Source organism: Mirounga angustirostris, unplaced genomic scaffold (assembly GCF_029215605.1).
Source record: "Mirounga angustirostris isolate CCGP_5_RB_7025 unplaced genomic scaffold, mMirAng1.0.hap1 SCAF_3, whole genome shotgun sequence".
Classification (NCBI taxonomy): domain Eukaryota; kingdom Metazoa; phylum Chordata; class Mammalia; order Carnivora; family Phocidae; genus Mirounga; species Mirounga angustirostris.
The window spans coordinates 162,973,278-162,994,786 of record NW_026991711.1 but is presented as its reverse complement, the minus strand read 5'-3'; the positions used below and the strand labels follow the sequence as shown (position 1 = coordinate 162,994,786).

General features: G+C 36.7%; 1 protein-coding gene across 6 annotated transcripts in view; it reads right to left on the bottom strand.

Moving 5' to 3' along the window:
- FAM117B (family with sequence similarity 117 member B) overlaps positions 1-21,509 on the bottom strand; it is a 102,911-nt gene that overhangs the window by 36,298 nt on the left and 45,104 nt on the right. For 5 of the 6 annotated variants that reach the window (XM_064586938.1, XM_064586939.1, XM_064586937.1 and 2 more), the window contains exons 3-6: positions 17,702-17,794; positions 13,721-13,834; positions 2,277-2,420; positions 781-1,006 (exon numbers count right to left, since the gene is read on the bottom strand). In XM_064586938.1, the coding sequence (XP_064443008.1) occupies positions 781-1,006; positions 2,277-2,420; positions 13,721-13,834; positions 17,702-17,794 (577 nt within the window). The remainder of the gene's footprint in view (positions 1-780; positions 1,007-2,276; positions 2,421-13,720; positions 13,835-17,701; positions 17,795-21,509) is intronic. The other variant, XM_045868189.3, reaches the window with a different exon arrangement.

Genomic DNA, 21,509 nt, shown 5'->3' with positions numbered 1-21,509 from the left:
AAACAGCTTAAGTCTCCAAATTATCTTTTAAGTTGCATAGGTAGTTTAGTACTCTAAGTAAGCCTTCCAACCTTTTACTATAGGCTTGCCTTCAATACTCATTTTGCATTGACATAAATCAGCTTAATTCTTGTTAGAAATTTCACACGAAGTGATTCTAAAAAACATTAATTTGAAGGTTTCAAGTTCAATTAAAAATACTAAGGTAGTAAAAACAATACAACTAAGGTGAAAGAGAACAAAGTGCTTTTCTTTTTTTTTTTTTTTAAAGATTTTATTTATTTATTTGAGACAGAGAGAATGAGAGAGAGAGCACATGAGAGGGGTGAGGGTCAGAGGGAGAAGCAGGCTCCCTGCTGAGCAGGGAGCCCGATGTGGGACTCGATCCCGGGACTCCAGGATCATGACGTGAGTCGAAGGCAGTCGCTTAACCAACTGAGCCACCCAGGCGCCCGAGAACAAAAGTGCTTTTCAAGACAAATGTTCATTTATACCAAAAAGAATGTTTCTCATTAATAAGGAATTTGCATTAACAAGTGAAGAAAAAAAAAAAAGGTACAAACAGAAGTCCATAAACCCACACAACTAGACCATCACTTGAGCGCTACAGTAAAACTTACTGTTTTGTACTTCAATTTTTTAAAATCTATGTTAAGAATGTATGTCAAAGTAATTACCTTAGTAGCCTTAAGTGTGTGTGTTCTACCACAAAACGAACAGAATGAACAATACAATAGGTGGTGCTCATTAATCTGGTAACAAACTCCCCCTGCGTTGTACCTTTATCCCTGGGATCAACAAGCAGGTCATCAGCCGAACAAGGGCTCTCTTCGCTACCTTCGTTTGAGGTGGTGAGGAATGATGTGGGGGACACAGACTGAGAGCGGCTGCTACTGTTGCTTCCCCTGTCCGCCCCCCCGGGGGTCTGCGTGTCGATGCTGCGTGTGCTGCTACTTCTCTGGACGAGTGGGGGTGGTGCACGATGGCCATCTGGAATATCTTGTGGCTGTGATGAAATTTTAAAAACATATGTGTATTTATCATCGATTTCAAAATTCACCAGAAATGCACCCCAAATCAACCTTCCCCTATTGTGCCAGATGCCATGGTAAAAGAGAAAAGAGGAGAAATCTAGGTATAACCCTAGGTTCCATATCGGAAGAGAAGGTTATCCATTGTGTGAACTAGAGATACTTGATAACAGGTCCTGTTACTTTCTCCCTCTGCCCACATACATCCCCCTGAAAGAGTTTTTCCAAAGAAACCTTCCTTAATAAGGGAAAGGTTAATGGTAGCAATGGTAATTATAGGGGGAAATCAAGAAGAACATTCAGAGGATATCTTGTGTGGCTCACTTTGCAGGAAAACCAGCTCCCTGTACACCTTTGATTCATTTACCTTTATGACATCGGGGGGTTACTCCCATCCTGCAGGATGGACAAGAGGGTGTGGGAGCTGTGTTTTTCTAAGCTAAACCAACCTTTAATCTTCATGGAGAGGATATCTTAAGCATGAATAAAATACTACTTCAAACTCCCCAATTCCTCTTTCACTGAAGAATGAAAGCTTAAATATACTCTGTGACAAAATATTTTAAATATAAACAGGAATTTTCTGTGTCTTACATAGGAATCATTTTTATATATATATATATTTTTTTAAGATTTTATTTATTTGAGAGAGAGAGAGAGGCAGAGGGAGAGGGAGAAGCAGGCTTCCCACCGAGAAGGAAGCTGGATGCAGGGCTCAATCCCAGGACCCGGGATCATGACCTGAGCCGAAGGCAGACACTTAACGACTGAGCTTCCCAGATGCCCGGTGTATTATAGGTAAGCAGAACTGCACTTCATGATCATAAAGTCAACCAAATAGTAACTCACAATCAAACAATAAGGAAGAGGTAGATTCATGCTTAGAAAGTATTTGAAGTCATATCCCTCCCTCTCCAACAAATTTGGAATCTAAACTTTTGTTACATGGAGTTATAGCAAATGAGAAGTGTATCACCTGTCTAGTGATTTTTAAATATGGTAAACAAAAAGTAGTTTCTGTTCAGGGACCTAAATTTAAGCCGTATCAGTTGTCTCTAGGAGATGCAAAGAAACGACAACTTTTCATTCACTTGCTAAGATAAAGTTTTTCAAGAGAGACATATTTTCATTGTCTCTCAACAGGGAGGAAGGAACATAAGTAAATATGGAAACTGAAATTGTAACTTTTTAAATAATTAGAACAGTTAATGTGGAAGGACAAGTTTAAGATACAGGATTACTTACTATAAGTTGTTCTTCCTTTTCCCCAGTCTCTTTAATGATTATTTCAATCTCCTGATTCAATCCTTCCACACTATTCCGGAACCGGGAACCTGTTGATTTGGTGATGGGAATTACTGGAATAAGTGCACTCTTTGGAACAGGAGCCTGAAGAAAAAGCAGTGGAGAAGAGAGCTTTAATATGTTTCCTTTAAATTCTCTAGTTTGAAGCATACTTCCCATTGACATGCATAACTCTAAAATAAATCAAAATTAAGCTTACAGGCCTCACAAAAAGCGTGAGTAACCATCAAACATGCTCCTTGGTATACACAAAATATAATTTAAAGCCAAAACTCCAGACAATCAAGGTAGAATTCAGAAGTTTATTCACATCTATGAGGACTGTAAAGAGAGTATGGATAAAGGGAAATACTAAAAGAATGTCAATATCAAAAATTCTTTTATGACTGTAACAGAGTTCAGATTTTAGAACACAACTTAAAAGTCCTCTAGTGTCACAATTATCTATAGTCCAAGGAAAAAGTTCTTTTGTTTTTTTTTAAAGGTTTTATTTATTTATTTGACAGAGAGAGACATAGCGAGAGGAAACACAAGCAGGGGGAGTGGGAGAGGGAGAAGCAGGCTTCCCGCCGAGCAGGGAGCCCGATGCAGGGCTCAATGCAGGGCTTAATCCCAGAACCCTGGGATCATGACCTGAGCCAAAGGCAGATGCTTAATGACTGAGCCACCCAGGCAACCCTGGGAAAAGTTTTTTAAAAGGTGATTTATCAGAAAAAAATATTTTGGGGGTGCCTGGGTGGCTTAGTCATTAAGCGTCTGCCTTGGGCTCAGTTCGTGATCTCAGGGTCCTGGGATCGAGCCCCGCATCGGGCCCCCTGCTCACCAAGAAGCCTGCTTCTCCCTCTCCCACTGCCCCCTGCTTGTGTTCCTGCTCTCGCTGTCTCTCTCTCTGTCAAATGAATAAATAAAAAGTCTTAAAAAATAAAAAAGAAAAATATTTTGGTTGGAAAAAACAAAATCAGTCTCAAAGTCCACATATAGCAGCAAGATTGTAGAAATGAGCATAACTTCCCTGTGATGATTTTAATATGTTAAGGAAAAAAAAGATATAATTCATTTTCTTCTTTTTCCACTGGCACAGCATTACTTTTGAAAAGAAATAATTGATTACATAATTAAAGGATATTACATGGTTTCCTGACAAGATACTCAAAGTAAAATATGAAACAAGAATGACAGAGGTATCTGCTAAAGTTAATAGCAACAGCGTGCCAGAAGATCATCCCACCTACTGTCCTGCTATCTAGTAAAGAAATGTGATTCTTCATTTAGGGGGGTTTCTTTGAAAAACCTCTTTCAGGGGAAGGTGGGCAAGGAGACAAAGGTAACAGGGCTGCCAAGCATCACTGGTTTCCATTCAGTGGATACTACCCTGTTGTATGAATAGAACTTCGTGTTAAACCTGTATTTCTCCTCTTTTGTAAATAAAAATATTTATTTATTGTAATATAATAAAATAAATAAAAATAAATAAAAAATTTATAAATTAAAAATTTATAAATTAAAATTTATAAATAAAATTTTTATGAATAAAATTTATAAATAAAATATAAATTTATAAATAAAAACGTTTAAAAATAAGCATAACACAACAATAATCTTTAGAAAAGGCAAATTTCCATCCTTGGAAAATTTGTGAGAAAAAAGCCAAGAGGAAGCTTCAATCTGGAGTGGACAGAAAGAAGAGATGGAAGTACAAAGGGAATAGTAACATGAGAAGCTTGAGGGTATGGAGAGAATATTGGGGAACAGAGGGACTGTAAAAAAACAGAGGGGAAAATGAAAAGATACTACTAGAAGAAAATGATACCTGAAAAAGATTGTGAAAAGACAAGAAATTTTTTTTTTTTAAATATTTTATTTATTTATTTGACAGAGAGAGACACAGTGAGAGAGGGAACACAAGCAGGGGGAGTGGGAGAGGGAGAAACGGGCTTCCCGCAGGGCAGGGAGCCCGATGCGGGGCTCAATCCCAGGACCCTGGGATCATGACCCGAGCCAAAGTCAGATGCTTAACGACTGAGCCACCCAGGTGCCCCAAGACAAGAAATTATTTTAAGAATAAAATACCTAATAGGGAAAACACAAAATAAAAGTTGTAGCTACCGTTTACAGAGCATCCATCCACCATGGGCCAAACACCACAGGTCCTCTCATGTCATTTTCAGAACCACTCTCGAGGTGGTGGCAGTGTTCCCCAGGTTACATGCAGAGAAAGTGAGACTCAGGGGCCCAAGAATAATGAAGCAATGTTGCCTCTTAGGCATCTCCTTATTGCCACTGCCTAAGACATGAGGCTTATTCAACAAGGCTGGTGCTATGAACTGAATGTCTGTGTCCCCTTTTAAAATGCTCTAACCCCAACGTGGCTATTATTTGGAGCTGGGGGCTGTAAGGAAGTAATTAAGGTTACATAAGAATGAGGACTTGATCCCATATAAGAAAGGAAATCGTGAGGTGACAGGAAACGGATTCAGACTAAAGCAGTTACGGGTTAAAAGAAATCTACAGCTCACGAGCCTGGAGTGGAGAACATATTAGAACATTTCTGTCATGCACTCATCCTACCTATGCCTGAACTCTTCCCGTGTCAGGAAATAATGGCAGACCAAGAAAGATCTCAGGACTTAGTACATATTTAACAAACAGGTTTTTTGTTTTGTTTTTTTTTTAACTTAAAGATACTCAACTCTAAGCTTAATTTTCTTTTCTGAATGTCACAAAACAAGTAATAGCTTGCACTGGATGCCATTTTCAGATATGGCATTTGGTTTCTGTTAAGTTATAGAAATGAAGAGGGAGACCAGAAGGGAAGGATGCTCTGACAAGGTTTTTGCAAAATGTTGACCTTCTTGGACTTTAGAACCATGAATATCTTCAGAACAGAAAGCTTAAGTTTTCTGGCTGTTATGTTGGGAAACGCACATACACAGAAACCTGCCAATATCATAACCAACTGTACATCTAGTTACTGCTTGTCAAGGTAGCTAAGAAGTCATGCCCTACACAGCTGGTAGGCTTTTCTCAAATATCATCTAAAGAGCAGCAAGTATTTATCAATAGTCAATTTAAAGCAAAGGAAAGAAAAGAAGGAAAAAGGGCGCCTGGGTGGCTCAGACGGTTAAGCGTCTGCCTTCGGCTCAGGTCATGATCCCAGGGTCCTGGGATCGAGTCCCGCATCGGGCTCCCTGCCCCTTGGGAGCCTGCTTCTCCTTCTGCTTCTCTCTCTCTCTCTGTCTCTCATGAATAAATAAATAAAATCTTTAAAAAAAAAAAAAGAAAAGAAAAGAAGGAAAAGAAAGAAAACTGCCAATTCCCTAAGGTCAACAAAGCAATTTAATAAGTAAATGAAGCAAAGGTTCAACGATAATTAATTTAACTAGTTATATAATTAGAAGAAAAGTAATCCACTCAAGCTGCCTAGGAAAGATTTTCTTTATTAAACACACTATTACTGTTCCAGAAGTAGAAGGTAACAGGCCTCTGATTTCATTCCTCACATAAACCATACTCTAAAATATCTAAAAATTTTTAAAAAATGATCAAACTTTCATGCTTCATTTCAAGGACTCTTAGGGAATTTTATGTGCATGTGTGTATAATTTATTTTTCCCATATCTATATATGTTTCTGTAATAAAATTTGTATTTCTAAATATAAATCAGTATATGCAAATATAAGTGAGTTATCATAGTAACTGAGAGATCATCTTTAGACAGCACTGAAAGATTAAAAGTTCTTCACTGTACTAAGGTAAATCTCTCTTCTAAGATCTATCCTTTGGAAACATCAAGAACAAGGACCTCCTATTTTCTCAACTTTTGTTTCTTTCTCTTCAAATCAGAATATTTTCCAATCAATTAAGGGTTTTAATTAGATTAATCTCCATTATAAAGATTTATTTTTCCATTTACATTCTCTGTATGTCTATATACATTACAGTTTAAAGATCAAATTCTGCCTGGGGCACCTGTGTGGCTCAGTTGGTTAAGCGTCTGCCTTTGGCTTGGGTCATGATCCCAGGATCCTGGGATGGAGCCCCGCGTTGGGCTCCCTGATCAGCAGGAAGTCAGCTTGTCCCTCTCCCTCTGTTCCCCTCATTTTCTCTCTCTCTCTCTCGCTCTAATAAATAAATAAAATCTTGAGATCAAATTCTGTCTAAAAACTGAGAGTTAGCCAATAAAGAAAGAAAAGATCACCAAAAGGTTTGGCCACTACTGAATCTTCTAAGATCAATCTATATTACAACTTAAATACCTGTTTCAAAGTGTGGACATAAGACTGTGTACAATAGAGAGATAGGAAAGATGGGAAGAATACCCACTCAAGCAGTAGCTGAATAGGGAAAAGAAATACAGAGTTAAATTTTCAAAGGAAGAAAAATGTGCCTTGAGAGGCAAGTAGGATAGAAAAAGATCTGGTCAGCAATTCAACATAGATCTAGGAGAGAAATATGTGCCAGAATATAACAAATATGAGCCCAACATAACAAAAGGGAGGGGAAAACTGATGTCTGCAATGGTAAGAGAAGAAGAAAAAAAATTTAGAACGCATCAGGGCTTCCGCGCGTGGCCCTGATCCCTCCTACCCTGTCCCCATTACTTTCGTTCTGTCCTCCAGCAATCACTGTTCTCATCTGGTATCCACCTCTTAGTTCTTCTAAGCTGCAGCAGTACTCTTTAATCAAGGACATAGCAGAAGTACTTACTCTTTTGATTTCTAAGTGGCAAGATCTTTAAAAATTTAAGAATAGCAATCACTTTCTGGACTAGCATATGAAGATTCCAGTGCAGAGCAGCAATTTCGTTTTTAAGGTGCAATGCCCCTGATTCCTCAGATGAAAATAAGTTCTTTCCTTTTTTACCTCACTATCCCTTTGCTCTCAAACCCACCTAGGCTGCTACAAAACTTATAGTGTCCCCAGCCCGTATAAAGTAAGGAAATCCTAGGGGAAGCCTTTCTTGCTTGAGGCTGTTAACAAACAGCCAAAAAACACCTGCATGATATTTTAATTCTCACCTCTAAATTATTTTATGTGGCTGTGAAGATGCCGGCATCTCCCACTCCTCTGTTTCTAACATCTGATTCTAATCCCTAAACAATTCTGAAATGTGTTGGCTATATTTTCTAATGAGAGTACTTCTTGAAATAAGGAAAGCATCTGAGGGCTTTGTCAATTTTGGAAACCAATGAGATGTGAAAGATTCTCTTCTAAGAAACTTGGCAGCATTTATTCGTCATAACAAATAATTCCCCCCTGAATTTCCAGGGAAAGAACCACTCAAAAAAGTATGTGAGAATTCTTTTCCAACTGTAATAAATCCATCGTAAGCCCAAGAAAAAGACCTTTTGTTAACTAGTGGTTGTAGACTATAGTACTATCAGAAGAGCAATACTGTTCTTTGATTGTTAAGGAATAGTAAAGGAATTTCCCCAGTAAAAGTAACCTACGTTATCATGAAATACAAACAAAAAATTTTAATAACTTGGAAAGCCCAAGAGAAAAGTCAAAGACTCCTCCCCCAAAATATCAAAGTTCTTAACCAAATAATGGAAAATCATTCCCCAGAAAAGTAAAAATATAGAAAAAGCTTTAAGCACACAGATACTTGACCCAACTAAGTATGGCCGAAATTTGGGAGATGCTCTACAGAATGTTAAATATTAAAAATATTCCTGAAGCATTTGTAATAACATTTTTCCATGTTAAATACCAAAAGAAATATAAAGAAGAAAATATGGTATGATCTCAACAAGAAATGCAAAGAAAAAAAGACAGAAGAAAATGTCTTTACAGGATGAGACTCTGGATGATTTTTTTCTATTTGATTTTTAAAAAAAATAACACCTTTATTAAGATACAATTTTTCTATTTGGTATTTTTTGTTTCTAAAATTTCTGTGATAAGCATATAAATACTTTTATTTTTTTTTTAAGATTTTATTTATTTATTTGACAGAGGGAGACACACAGCAAGAAAGGGAACACAAGCAGGGTGAGTGGGAGAGGGAGAAGCAGGCTTCCCACCGAGCAGGGAGCCCGATGCAGGGCTCGATCCCAGGACCCTGGGATCATCACCTGAGCCGAAGGCAGACGCTTAACGACTGAGCCACCCAGGTGCCCCTAAATACTTTTAATAATAAAAGCTTGGGGCACCTGGCTGGCTCCGTCAGTAGAGCACAACTCTTGATCTTGCAGTTATGAGTTTGAGCCCCATGCTGGGTGTAGAGATTACTTTAAACAAATAAAAACAAAATAAAATATAGCCCAAAATTTAAAAAAATAAAAGCTTTAAAAAATAAGTTCAATATGAAATTGGCAGAAAAACCTGGTGAAAACCCAACTGGTTCATTACTTCTTTTATATTAGGTCCTACCTCAAACAGCCTAAGATTTACTGAGCAATTATTATGCACCAAGAATTGCATTAAGTGTTTTATAATATTCTATCCCATTTAATCCTTAGGACAACACAACAAACAGATATAATGCAAAGAACCTGAGGAACTTCATACAGTCAGCAAGTGGCAGGACCCGGATCTAAGCTAAACAGTCTGACCTCAGAGCACCTGCACTCACTCTCTATACTGTTATATGACCTCCCAGTTTACTTTTTGGTTTCTACCATATCGCCTATTATTTCTAGACAAACATATTTGTATTTTATGTATTTGTTTTTAATGTTGGTTGGTAGGTATTTTTTATAAGAGCTTATGAAATATAATTCACAATACCATACCATTCACCCATTTAAAGTGTAAAACTTTTGCTTTTTTAATGATTATTGAACAGAGTTGTACAACCATTACAATTTTAAAGAATTTTTTTTTTAATTTATTCATTTGAGACACAGAGATACAGAGAGAGAGAGTGCATGAGCAGGCGGAGAGGCAGAGGGAGAGGGAGAAGCAGGTTCCCCGCTGAGCCAGGAGCCAGACATGGGGCTCAATCCGAGGACCCTGGGATCATGACCCAAGCTGAAGGCAGACGCTTAACCATCTAAGCCACCCAGGCACCCCATTACAATTAATTTTAGAAGCACACTAAAAAAAATCCCTCACTTATTAGCAGTCACTCCATTTCCACCCAAGCCTCCCAGCAACAGGTCACCACCAATTTATAAAGTGTCTCTTCAGGTTTGCCTATTCTGGACATTTACAGGGGAATCATATGCATTCTTTTGCATCTGAGTTCTTTCACTTAGCGTAATGTTCTCAAGGTTCCCCCATGCTGTGGCATGTATCAGTACTCCCTTTCTATGGCTGGATAATATTCCACTGTAGGATACACTACATTTTATTTATCCATTCACCGGTTGATAAACGTCTAGGTTGTTTCCAAATTTTATGAACCATGCTGCTATGAACATTTGTGTACAAGTTTTGTTTTTTTTTTACGATTTATTTATTTTAAAGATTTTATTTACTTATTTGAGAGAGAGAGTGTGAGAAAGAGCACAAGCAGGGAGGAGGGAAAGAGGCAGAAGCAGGCTCCCCACTGAGCAGGGAGCCCCACATGAAGCTCAATCCCAGGACTCTCAGACTATGACCTGAGCTGAAGGCAGACGCTTAACTGACTGAGCCACCCAGGCGCCCCTACATTTACTTATTTCAGAGACAGAGACAGCATGCACGAGCAGGGGTTAGGGAAGAGGGAGAGAGAGAGTGAGGGAGAGAATCTCAAGCGCCGGAGCCCAATACTGGGCTCAATCCCGACCCATGAGATCATGACCTGAGCTGAAACCAAGAGTCAAACACTCAACCAACTGAGCCACCCATGTGCCCGTGTTTTCAATTCTCTTGGGTACATACCTTGGAGAGGAAGTGCTGAGTCATATGGTAACCCTATGTTCAGCCTTTCTGAGAAACTGCCAGACCTAAGTGGCTGCACCACTTTACATTCCTATCAGCAATATGTTAAGGATTCCAATGTCTCCACATCCTCTCCAACACTTAGCAGTCTTTTTTAATTTTAGTCATCCTAGTACGTATAAAGTAGTATCTCACTGGAATTCTTAATTTGCATTTCCCTATTGAACAGGGAATAATGATGGGCATCTTTTTTAGGTGCTTAGTGGCTAGTTGTATATCTTCTTTGGAGAACTCTCTATTTAGATCCTTTGCTCATTTTTAAAATTGAGTTATCTTTTTATTACTGAGCCACAAGAATTCTGTATATATTCTAAATACAAGTGCTTTATCAAATAACATGATTTGCAAATATCTTCTATTTTGTTGGTTATATTTTCACTTTTTTGGTAGTGTCCTTTGAAGCACAAAAGTTTTTAATTTTGACAAAATCCAATTTATCTATTTTTTCTTTGTACTTTTGGTGTCATGCCTAACCAACCACAGCCTAATCCAACCCCACATTTATGCCTGTGTTTTCATCTATGAGCTTTTAGTATTAGCTCTTACATTTAGGTCTTTGATCCATTTTAAGTTACTTTTGTACATGGTGTGAGGTAGGTGGATGTATTTTTTTAACTCATGTTTTAAAGGCTAGAATTGGCATTACCCATTTACTCCTATCTCTCCATCATTCCCCTCTCATCAATCATCAGCTAACACAGATTTTAAAAACTCAGAATCTGAAGTCAAAATGCCTGGGTTAGAGTACTAGCTCTGTCTCATACGACCTAGAACAAGATTCCTAAATTCTCTGGGCCTTAATTTCCTTGTCTGTAAAACAAAGACAGTAACAAACCCAACCTCAAAAATGAGGATTAAGTGCTAATAATACATACAAATGCTGAGTAGAGTGTTTGCCATATCGTAAGCACTTAATAGACTTCAACTATTAATTACTGCTTTCTAAATATCACTCAGGTTTGGCCATTCTCTCTAGCACCATAGCTTCTACCTTAGTTTAGGTCACCGTCATTTCTTACTTGGATTATAAACCCTATTCTTCTTTTTGTTAATATTTTATTTATCTATTTATCCATCCATCCATCCGAGAGAGTGAGCGAGAGTACAAGCAGAGGGAGCAGCAGAGGGAGAGGGAGAAGCAGGCTCTCTACTGATAAGGGAGCCCGATGCGGGGCTCGATCCCAGGACCCTAAGATCATGACCTGAGCTGAAGGCAGACACTTAACCGACTGAGCCAGCCAGGTGTCCCTATAAACCCTATTCTTAAATGGTTTTCCTCCCTCTAATCTTGTCCTCTTCCAAATTCATTCTCTACTCTGAACTCATAATAACCACTATTAAAATCAATCCCCTGCATTAAAAAAAAAAATAGTTCTCTGGTGCTAGGACAAAGTCCAAACTTCTTAACAACTGAGACATGAAGACTTTTAGGTTTGGCTGCTCTTTAACTCTAGCCTAATCTCTTACTATTATTCCTACCTGGAGGCATGATTTCTTCCACCTCTAGAAGACTGGCTAAATCAGCTTTCGGGGATCCGCTTAGACACCACTTTCTCTGACAAGCCTTTATAGATGGCTCCAGAGCCAGTCCAAGGATAATACCCCTTCTATATCAGTGTAAACTCTCCCAAACACTACTAACACATTCATTACACTGTGTAATAATTTTTTTACTTATATCTATCTGAGACTTGGTGGGGGGCAAGCCCCAATATATATCACTGCATCCCCCTAATGAGTACTACAGTATGAGCCATACAGTAGATATTTAATAAATGTTGCATGGATGGAGGAATGACCTCAAAAGTACACAATCTCAAAGTGGCACTTTTCTCCACTAGAGAGAGAACCAACTAAAACAAAACAAAATCCGTAACTTCATAATATTTTCACGTTCCAGAGTCTGAAAGTTTCAATTAAACATGAATACTACTGTCATAGCTATTATGATGCACATGTGTTTCATCTCTGGTTGGCTATGAGCACTCAAAAAACTCAAGATGTTTGCTGTGTCAAGTGTACAAAACTTAAGTTACATAAATTTATTTTTCAAGTTACTCTATTTTCTAGTCCTTACTTTCTCTGAGATGTTTTAGAGTTAAACATGAACTTTGTGCAAACACCAATAATGTTATTAAACAAATTCAACTTACAAGAGGGGGAAAAAAGAAATTTTGGTTAATTTTACTACTTTAATTGCTGATTTTAATGCAACTATAAAAAAAAATCGCTTCAGAAACTTACTAACTCCTAAAACGTATCACTTAATTCAATGAAGTTCAATCTTTACCCCTATTCTACTTGAGGGTAAAAATATGAGTTTGGAGATAAAAAGTGGCCTTATCTCTTAGAAATGCATACAAATTATTGGGCGCCTGGGTGGCTCAGTTGGTTGAGCGACTGCCTTCGGCTCAGGTCATGATCCTGGAGTCCCTGAATCGAGTCCCGCATCAGGCTCCCTGCTCGGTGAGGAGCCTGCTTCTCCCTCTAACCCTCCCCCCTCTCATGTACTCTCTCTCTCTCTCATTCTCGCTCTCTCAAATAAATAAATCTTAAAAAAAAAAAAAAGAAATGCATACAAATTATTAATGGATAAATTAGAGTAGAAGGTTGGCAAATTCACCTATAAAGCTATCTACCTGAGTCTTTAGCCTTTTGAAAGTGAAGAAATTTGGTTTTTAATTAGTATTCCAATTTGGCAGTTATTAGTCTATTCAAATTATTCATTTATTTTGTCAATTTTACATTTTCTATTTCTCCAAACACAAATCCAATTGGTTTAGGTTTTTAAACGTATTAGCGTGTACTCACATTTCATAATTAAAATACCTTATAAATGGAAAAAAAGCTGTTAGAAACTACAACCAAACTATAAATTTATGAAATCAAATTTGACCCATGTATCAACATTTAAGGGCAAATTTAATTTGAAAAAATATATACCTCTACTTACACTTTCTCTTGAAAAAAATCCACATATACTTGGCTATCAGAAGCTATCAACCTATAAAAGGGGTTGGCAAACTTTTTCTTGCTTTTTTTTGCCAAGGATGCCATCAAGAGCAGTTCATAGGGTTCTATAAAGGAATCAAAGCAGTTAAAGGTTTTCCCCTACTAAAAGATTTTGTGATGTGTATCATTATTATCCTCAATCTTCAGATGAGGAAATTGAGACTTAGAACAGGTTGTTCATCCAGGGTCTGATTCTATAGCCAATGCATATCTCTTATTATTCTGCCTCAATATACTGAATTGATAAAGACAAAAATATGATAAATCAAAATATGTAATTAGTTATGCCTTCTAAAAGTCAAATCACAGATCACTAAAGCAAAGTATCATTTATCAACTTAGTATTCTGAGTTGTTTTTTTTATTAAGGCTGATTCAGCACTTAATCACGGTTTCAAATATGCTTTTGGACATTTTTGTTCTGAAGAGTTACCTATAAAATAACATATCACCAGGAAAACAACAAATCCCTTGTTTGGATTTTGTGGTATTTGTGCTCCTACCTGACACTGGTTAATAGCTGCATGGTTGCCATGGAATGGAGACTGTCTTTCTTTATCTCGATGATGTCGACTGCTGTGTTTACTTCTCTGCAATTGCTGGCGTAATTTTGCAATCTGAAAAGGGGAAAAATAAAAAGTGCATCAGAGTTTTCCAAGCTACATAAAACATATCCTTGCTTAGTAAGAACCAGTAAAATTCACCTTAATACATCTTTTGACTTTTAAAACCCTGTCACAAAATCTGATTTACTGTACAAAATTTATATATATACACATACATTATGTGTGCACATATGTGTATCTTTCTTTTGGAGACAAACAAAAATTATGTTCCAACACTGTTCACAGCCTTCAAGCTTCCCAAGTACTAAACCAATGAAGTTTTCAGCACTTAGAATAAATTACGTTATAACTGTCAGAAAGAATTTAAAAATAATGAAAATTATTCCCATGGTCTTAAAAATGAGTCATTTTATTTAGATTTCTTTAAACACCTAACCTTCAATAGTTCCAAAAATTAAACAATATTTAAAAATCAATTCAAGTTTAAACTACCAAACTGAACCAGGAAGAAACAGAAAACCTGAACAGACCCATAACCAGTAAGGAAATTGAAGTCTTAATCAAAAATCCCCCAACAAACAAGAGTCCAGGGCCAGATGGCTTCCCAGGGGAATTCTACCAAACATTTAAAGAATTAATACCTATTCTTCTGAAACTGTTCCAAAAGTAGAAATGGAAGGAAAACTTCCAAACTCATTTTATGAGGCTAGCATTACCTTGATCCCAAAACCAGACAAAGACCCATCAAAAAGGAGAACTACAGACCAATATCCCTGATGAACATGGATGCAAAAATTCTCACCAAAATACTAGCCAATAGGATCCAACAGTACATTAAAAGGATTATTCACCACAACCAAGTGGGACTTATCCCTGGGCTGCAAGGTTGGTTCAACATCCGCAAATCAATCAATGTGATTTGATTGTAATACATTAATAAAAGAAAGGATAAGAACCATATGATCCTCTCAATAGATGCAGAAAAAGTATTTGACAGAGTACAACATCGTTTCTTGCTTAAAACTCTTCACAGTGTAGGGATAGAAGGTACACACCTCAATATCATAAAAGCCATCTATGAAAAAACCACAGAGAATATCATTCTCAATGGGGAAAAACTGAGAGCTTTCCCCCTAAGGTCAGGAACACGACAGGGATGTCCACTATCACCACTGCTATTCAACATAGTATTAGAAGTCCTAGCCTCAGCAATCAGACAACAAAAAGAAAGAAAAAAAATCCAAATCGAGAAAGAAGTCAAACTCTCACTCTTCACAGATGACAAACTCTCACTCTTCCACTCTATGTGGAAAACCCAAAAGATTCCACCCCAAAATTGCTAGAACTCATACAGGAATTCAGCGAAGTGGCAGGATATAAAATCAATGCACAGAAATAAATTGGATTTCTATGCACTAACAATGAGACAGAAGAAAGAGAAATTAAGGAGTCAACCCCATTTACAACTGCACCCAAAACCATAAGACACCTAGGAATAAACCAAACCAAAGAGGCAAAGGATCTGTACTCAGAAAACTATAGAATACCCATGAAAGAAATTGAGGAAAACCAAAGAAGTGTAAAAACGTTCCATGCTCATGGATTGGAAGAACAAATATTGTGAAAATGTCTATGCTACCTAGAGCAATCTACACATTTAATGAAATCCTTATCAAAATACCATCAACTTTTTCAAAGAAATGGAACAAATAATCCTAAAATTTGCATGGAACCAGAAAAGACCCCAAATAGCCAGAGGAATGTTGAAAAAGAAAAGCAAAGCTAGTGGCATCACAATTCCGGACTTCCAGCTCTATTACAAAGCTGTCATCATCAAGACAGTATGTTACTGGCACAAAAACAGAGAGAGATCAATGGAACAGAATAGAGAGCCCAGAAATGGACCCTCAACTCAATGGTCAACTCATCTTCGACAAAGCAGGAAAGTAAATCCAATGGAAAAAAGTCTCTTCAACAAATGGTGTTGGGAAAATTGGACAGCCACGTGCAGAAGAATGAAACTGGACCATTTCCTTACACCACACACAAAAATAGACTCAAAATGGAAGAAAGACCTAAATGTGAGACAGGAATCCATCAGAATCCTAGAGGAGAACACAGGCAGCAACCTCTGTGACCTTGGCCGCAGCAACTTCTTGCTAGACAGGTCTCCAAAGGCAAGGGAAACAAAGGCAAAAATGAAAACTGGGACTTCATCAAGATAAAAAGCTTCTGCACAGCAAAGGAAACAGTCAAAAAAACCAAAAGACAACAGACAGAATGGGAGAAGATATTTGCAAATGATATATCAGATAAAGGGTTAGTATCCAAAACCTATAAAGAACTTATCAAACTTGACACCCAAAGAACAAATAATCCAATCAAGAAATGGGCAGAAGACATGAACAGACATTTCTGCAAAGAAGGCACCCAAATGGCCAACAGACACAGGAAAAAGTGCTCAATATCGCTCGGCATCAGGGAAATCCAAATCAAAACCTCAATGAGATACCAGCTCACACCAGTCAGAATGGCTAAAATTAACAAGTCAGGAAACAACAGATGTTGGCAGGGATGTGGAGGAAGGGGAACCCTCCTACACTGTTGGTGGGAATGCAAGCTGGTGCAGCCACTCTGGAAAACAGTATGGAGGTTCCTCAAAAAGTTGAAAATAGAGCTACCCTACGACTCAGCAATTGCACTACTGGGTGTTTACCCCAAAGATACAAATGTAGTGATCCAAAGGGGCATGTGCACCCCAATGTTTAGAGCAGCAATGTCCTCAATAGCCAAACTATGGAAAGAGCCTAAATGTCCATCAACAGATGAATGGATCAAGAAGATGCGGGTGTGTGTGTGTTTGTGTTGTGTGTGTGTGTGTGTGTACACACAAAGGAATATTATGCAGCCATCAAAAAGTGAAATCTTGCCATTTGCAACAACATGGATGGAACTAGAGGGTATTATGCTAAGTGAAATAAGTCAATCAGAGAAAGACAAGTATCATATGATCTCACTGATAGGAATTTGAGAAGACAGAGGATCATAGGGGAAGGGAGGGGAAAATGAAACAAGACGAAACCAAAGAGGGAGACAAACCATAAGAGACTCTTAATCTCAGGAAACAAAGTGAGGGTTGCTGGAGTGGAGGGGGGTGAGAGGGATCGGGTGGCTCAGTGATGAACACTGGGGAGGGTATGTGCAATGGTGAGTGCTGTGAATTGTGTTAAGACTGATGAATCACAGATCTGTACCCCTGAAACAAATAATACATTATATGTTAATTAAAAAAAAAAAAAAGGTTGACTAGCCCGCAATTGAAAAAAAAATAAAGAGAAAAAACATCAATTCAAGCCATGAAATGCATTCACAGACACAATCTTTACATAACAAATACAATTTCAATCAATATCCTGTATTATTCCTTGAGCAAATCTTTGTTTTATTTATATATTATATGTAAAGTACAAATATCATAATTATAAGCACAGAAAATGGTAATCAACATGGGGCATAATCAACTTGGTTGTATTGGGTTACTGAATTTCAGAAACACTACCATTATATATAGAAATAATAAATGTGAATTTGTTGTATTATTACAATTTTATACATCTGATGCATAGGTTATGTTAATATAAACTCTTATAAACTCTTGTTTAATAAAACAAAAGGACAAAGGAAACCAAATAATCTGGTAAGTAATGTGTACATCTCCCCCATTCAAATCTTTATCCAATCAATGTAGTAACTATTTTTCTGTTATTTTTCAGGTAAACAAAACAACCAAAAAAATAAAATAAAACAACACCGAACAAAACAATGGAAACTGACAAATCCTTGTTGCCTACAATTTCAAGAACTAGGCAAGGAAGGGATCAAACTTCCACACCAGTTCTTTGGAATCATTTTCCTGACCTCCTTAAGTTGATCTGTACTGCCCCACGATGCTGAACGCTTGTGAGACCCTTTCTTCTTTTCAGAGTATTCTTCGGCCCATGCACTCTCTGTCTATAATGGGAAAAAGAGGGAAGGGGTAGGTTAATTGCAACAAGATGGATAGACCTTGAGGGTATTATGCTCAAATAAGTCAGGCAGAGAAAGACAAATACCATATGATCTCACATGTGGAATCTAAAAAACAAACTCAGAGAAAAAGAAATCAGATTTGTGCTTATCAGAGGCACCAGAGGTGGAGCTGGATGAAGGTGGTCTAAAGGTACAAACTTCCAGTTATAAGATAAATAAGTACTGGGGATGTAATGTATAATATGATGACTATACTTAATACTGCTGGTATAGTATATTTGAAAACTGTTAAAGAGTAGATCCTAAAAGTTCTCATCACAAGAAAAAAAATTTTTAACTATATAAGGTAATGGATGTTAACTAAACTCACTGTGATAATCATTTCATAATATATGTATTCCAAGTCACGCTGTACAAAAACTTATACAGTGCTGTATATGTCAATTTTATCTCAATAAATCTGAAAAAGTTTCATTTCTAAAAAAAGTATACACTTTTCTATTATACAATACATTCCCATTAAAGAAAATTTAGTACTAGAGTATTTAAAAAAACACAATGACCCAAAATTCTTCCAGCACGTTACTTTAATTATAATATTTTAGCATATTTCCTTCATTTCTATTGATAAATTCTTAGTTATTATTTTTACATAATTATAAGTATAGCATTTATTGAACAAATGTATACTAATAATAACTAACATTCCTGGGGCGCCTGGGTGGCTCAGTCGTTAAGCGTCTGCCTTCGGCTCAGGTCACGATCCCAGGTCCTGGAATAGAGCCCCGCATTGGGCTCCCTGCTTGGCGGGAAGCTGGCTTCTCCCTCTCCCCCCCCTGCTGCTTGTGTTCCTTCTCTCTCTGTGTCTCTGTCAAATAAATAAATAAAATCTTAAAAAAAAAAAACAACTAACATTCCTGTGATCTTATTATGTGCTAGGCACTTTGCTTTATGGAAGTACAGTGAAAGGTCTTCACTGTATTATCTGATTGAATACATACGAGAAGCTCTACAAGTTCTGCAGATAAGGAAGCTTGATAAGTTGCCTAATGTCTCACAGCTAAGAAGTGGCAAAGCCAAGATAAAAACCTAAGACTCTGAAGTTCATAATCTTAACCTCTATACTATGTCTAGTCTTGATTTAGATATCTGCAAAACATAGCCTCAAAAATGGCAAATTCTTAGTGGTTATACAAAATCCAGAATTTAAAGACACTGTATTAGGAAAAAAAAAGTACAAATGAGTTCTTAGTATGTGAAAATATGCCCAATCTCACCCGTTAGAGAAATCTAAGTTAAAACTTCACTGAGATTGGGCAATTTGATATCATACTCTTTCCTATATTGCTGGTGAAGTGTAAATTAAATTAGTACAGCCTTTATGGAAGGGGACTAAGCAATTGCTGTCAAAGTTACAAATGCACATACTGTTTCACTCACCTTCTTTTGTAATTTATCATGCAGATGTACAAAATATGTATCTTTATGCACAATACAGCATATTATTCCCAGTAGCACTATTTTTACAAGTAAAAGATTAGAACAATGTAAAGAAAGGATTTGTTAAATAATGGTGTGTCTTTACAACAGAATACTTATTCTGCTATAAAAAATGAGTAAGGAAATTCACAATAATCTCTGTGAGATTAAGTGAAAAACTCAAGGTTCACTACAGTATGTATAGCAACTTCCTTTAACCAGTGCCACTGGAAAGAATATACACATATGTAAAGTATCTCTGGAAGAATATACATGGTAACAAAAGAAACATAACAGTGGCTGTCTCATGGGAGGAAGATCCTTCCTTCACTGTATGTACTTCTGTACCTCTTAAATTTTGTACTATAAGAATGAATGTATAGCCTATTCAAAAAAATACCTCTCTATATACGGACCGGGGGGTGGGGGCAGGACTTTTAAGGGAGAATCTTTCATATGGATGGAGTAATGTCCGTAAGTAAAAAACAAGATTGTAGAATATATACACATCACATATATAATATTCCTGCCAAAAATGTAATAACTTGAATCTAATTGTGAAAAAACAGAGTCAAGTTGACAATACTCAACAAAAATACTGGCTTATACTCTTAAAAAATTTCAAGGTCAGGAAAGACAAAGAAAAGCTAAGGAACTGTTTCAGATTAAAGGATACTAAAAAAAAAAATAACATCTAAACGCCATGTCTGCTTCTTGACTAGATCCTGGCTTACAGGAGAAATTACTAAGAGAACATTATTGAGGAAACTTAAAAGCACTGTATCAATGTTAAATCTCCTGGATTTGGTAATCACTTTGGTAATTTTTATTTAAGTCCTTGTTCATATACACGTTTAAGTATTTGAAAAGAGTCAGAATGTCTGCAACTTACTAATGATTAGTAAATAGTAACAATAGCAATTATATCTGCACCAAAAAATAAAGAAAAAACATAAAAATGTTTATTGGTGAATATAGGTGAAGAGTCTACTGGTGTTTAATCTGTTCTTACAATTTTTCTCTAAGTAAGACTTTTTCCAAATAAAAAGATTTTTTAAATTAGGGAAATCTAAATATATTAAGTATAAAATTTAACTCAAGGAAAAGCAAAGGAATACAAAAGTTTCCTACAGATTCGTTAAGAACAAATTAAAGAAAATGAGAACAAGAGTATTGATTAAGAAAAATAAAAGTAAGCATGAAGAGCAACAGACAGCTTTGCTAATTTCAGTTATAAGATATTCAAACAGGAAAAAATACTTACCAAAAGTCACTAATTTTACTTAAACTCCTAACTCAAAAGACAACTGCTTTCTTTGTTCCACTTAGATGTTAATAAAAAGTAAAATTGAGTTTTAATTAAGTACATTTCAACTTTGTTCAGTCTTGCACTGTATACCAGAAAACTATTAAGCCTCTACTGCCAATGCGTCAGGCACTGGACTAGGTACTAGGGTTAAGGAAGAAACACACTTCTTATTCTCAAAAGGTTTTTTCTAGGAGAGAAAGGACAAATAGCCAATTATGGTACCATGTGATGAAGAGGTCCCCCCAAGAAAGGCATCTAACCCAGAACCAGAAAGACAGGGAAGGAGGTAGGCAAGATTTTATGGGATGGGGGGAGGCTGCTATGAGCATTAGAGTATAAGGTATCTAAGCAAATGGTGGGAAGGCACTCCAAATAAAATAGAAAACGTGAGAAGCATCAGTGAAGAGAGTACAGGGCACTGCAAGTTCATTATTGAGAGTAGGGGTGTTTTTTCTAAATTATTTTTAGTAGGTAAAAAAATATATATATGATTTACACAGTCAAGAAACTGTATTTGTTTTAAAGGATTCCATGATATAACCTTATTTTATAGCCCAGCCTGTTTAAAAAACATATAGAGTCGCTGGCCTAAAGAAATCTGATCTAAAATGTGAAAAAAGGACAGGAACACCAGTCAAGTGGTAAAATATCTAGAAATCTAGATTATTTCAGAATCCTAGGCTTAACCAAGAAAGGCAAAGCTACTGAGAAGCCAACCAAAGAGCTTATAAAGAGGTCATTAGATTTAGGTCTGGGGGGAAAAAAAAAAAAAGATTTTAACACTTTCCTTCCCTCTTAATATTACCAATTTTAACCAGTGGACCAAGGTTTTATACAAAATAGCAAGAGTTACTCAAAGAGTAATTTTTAAAAAAATTTTTATAAGATTTTATTTATCTGACAGAGCAA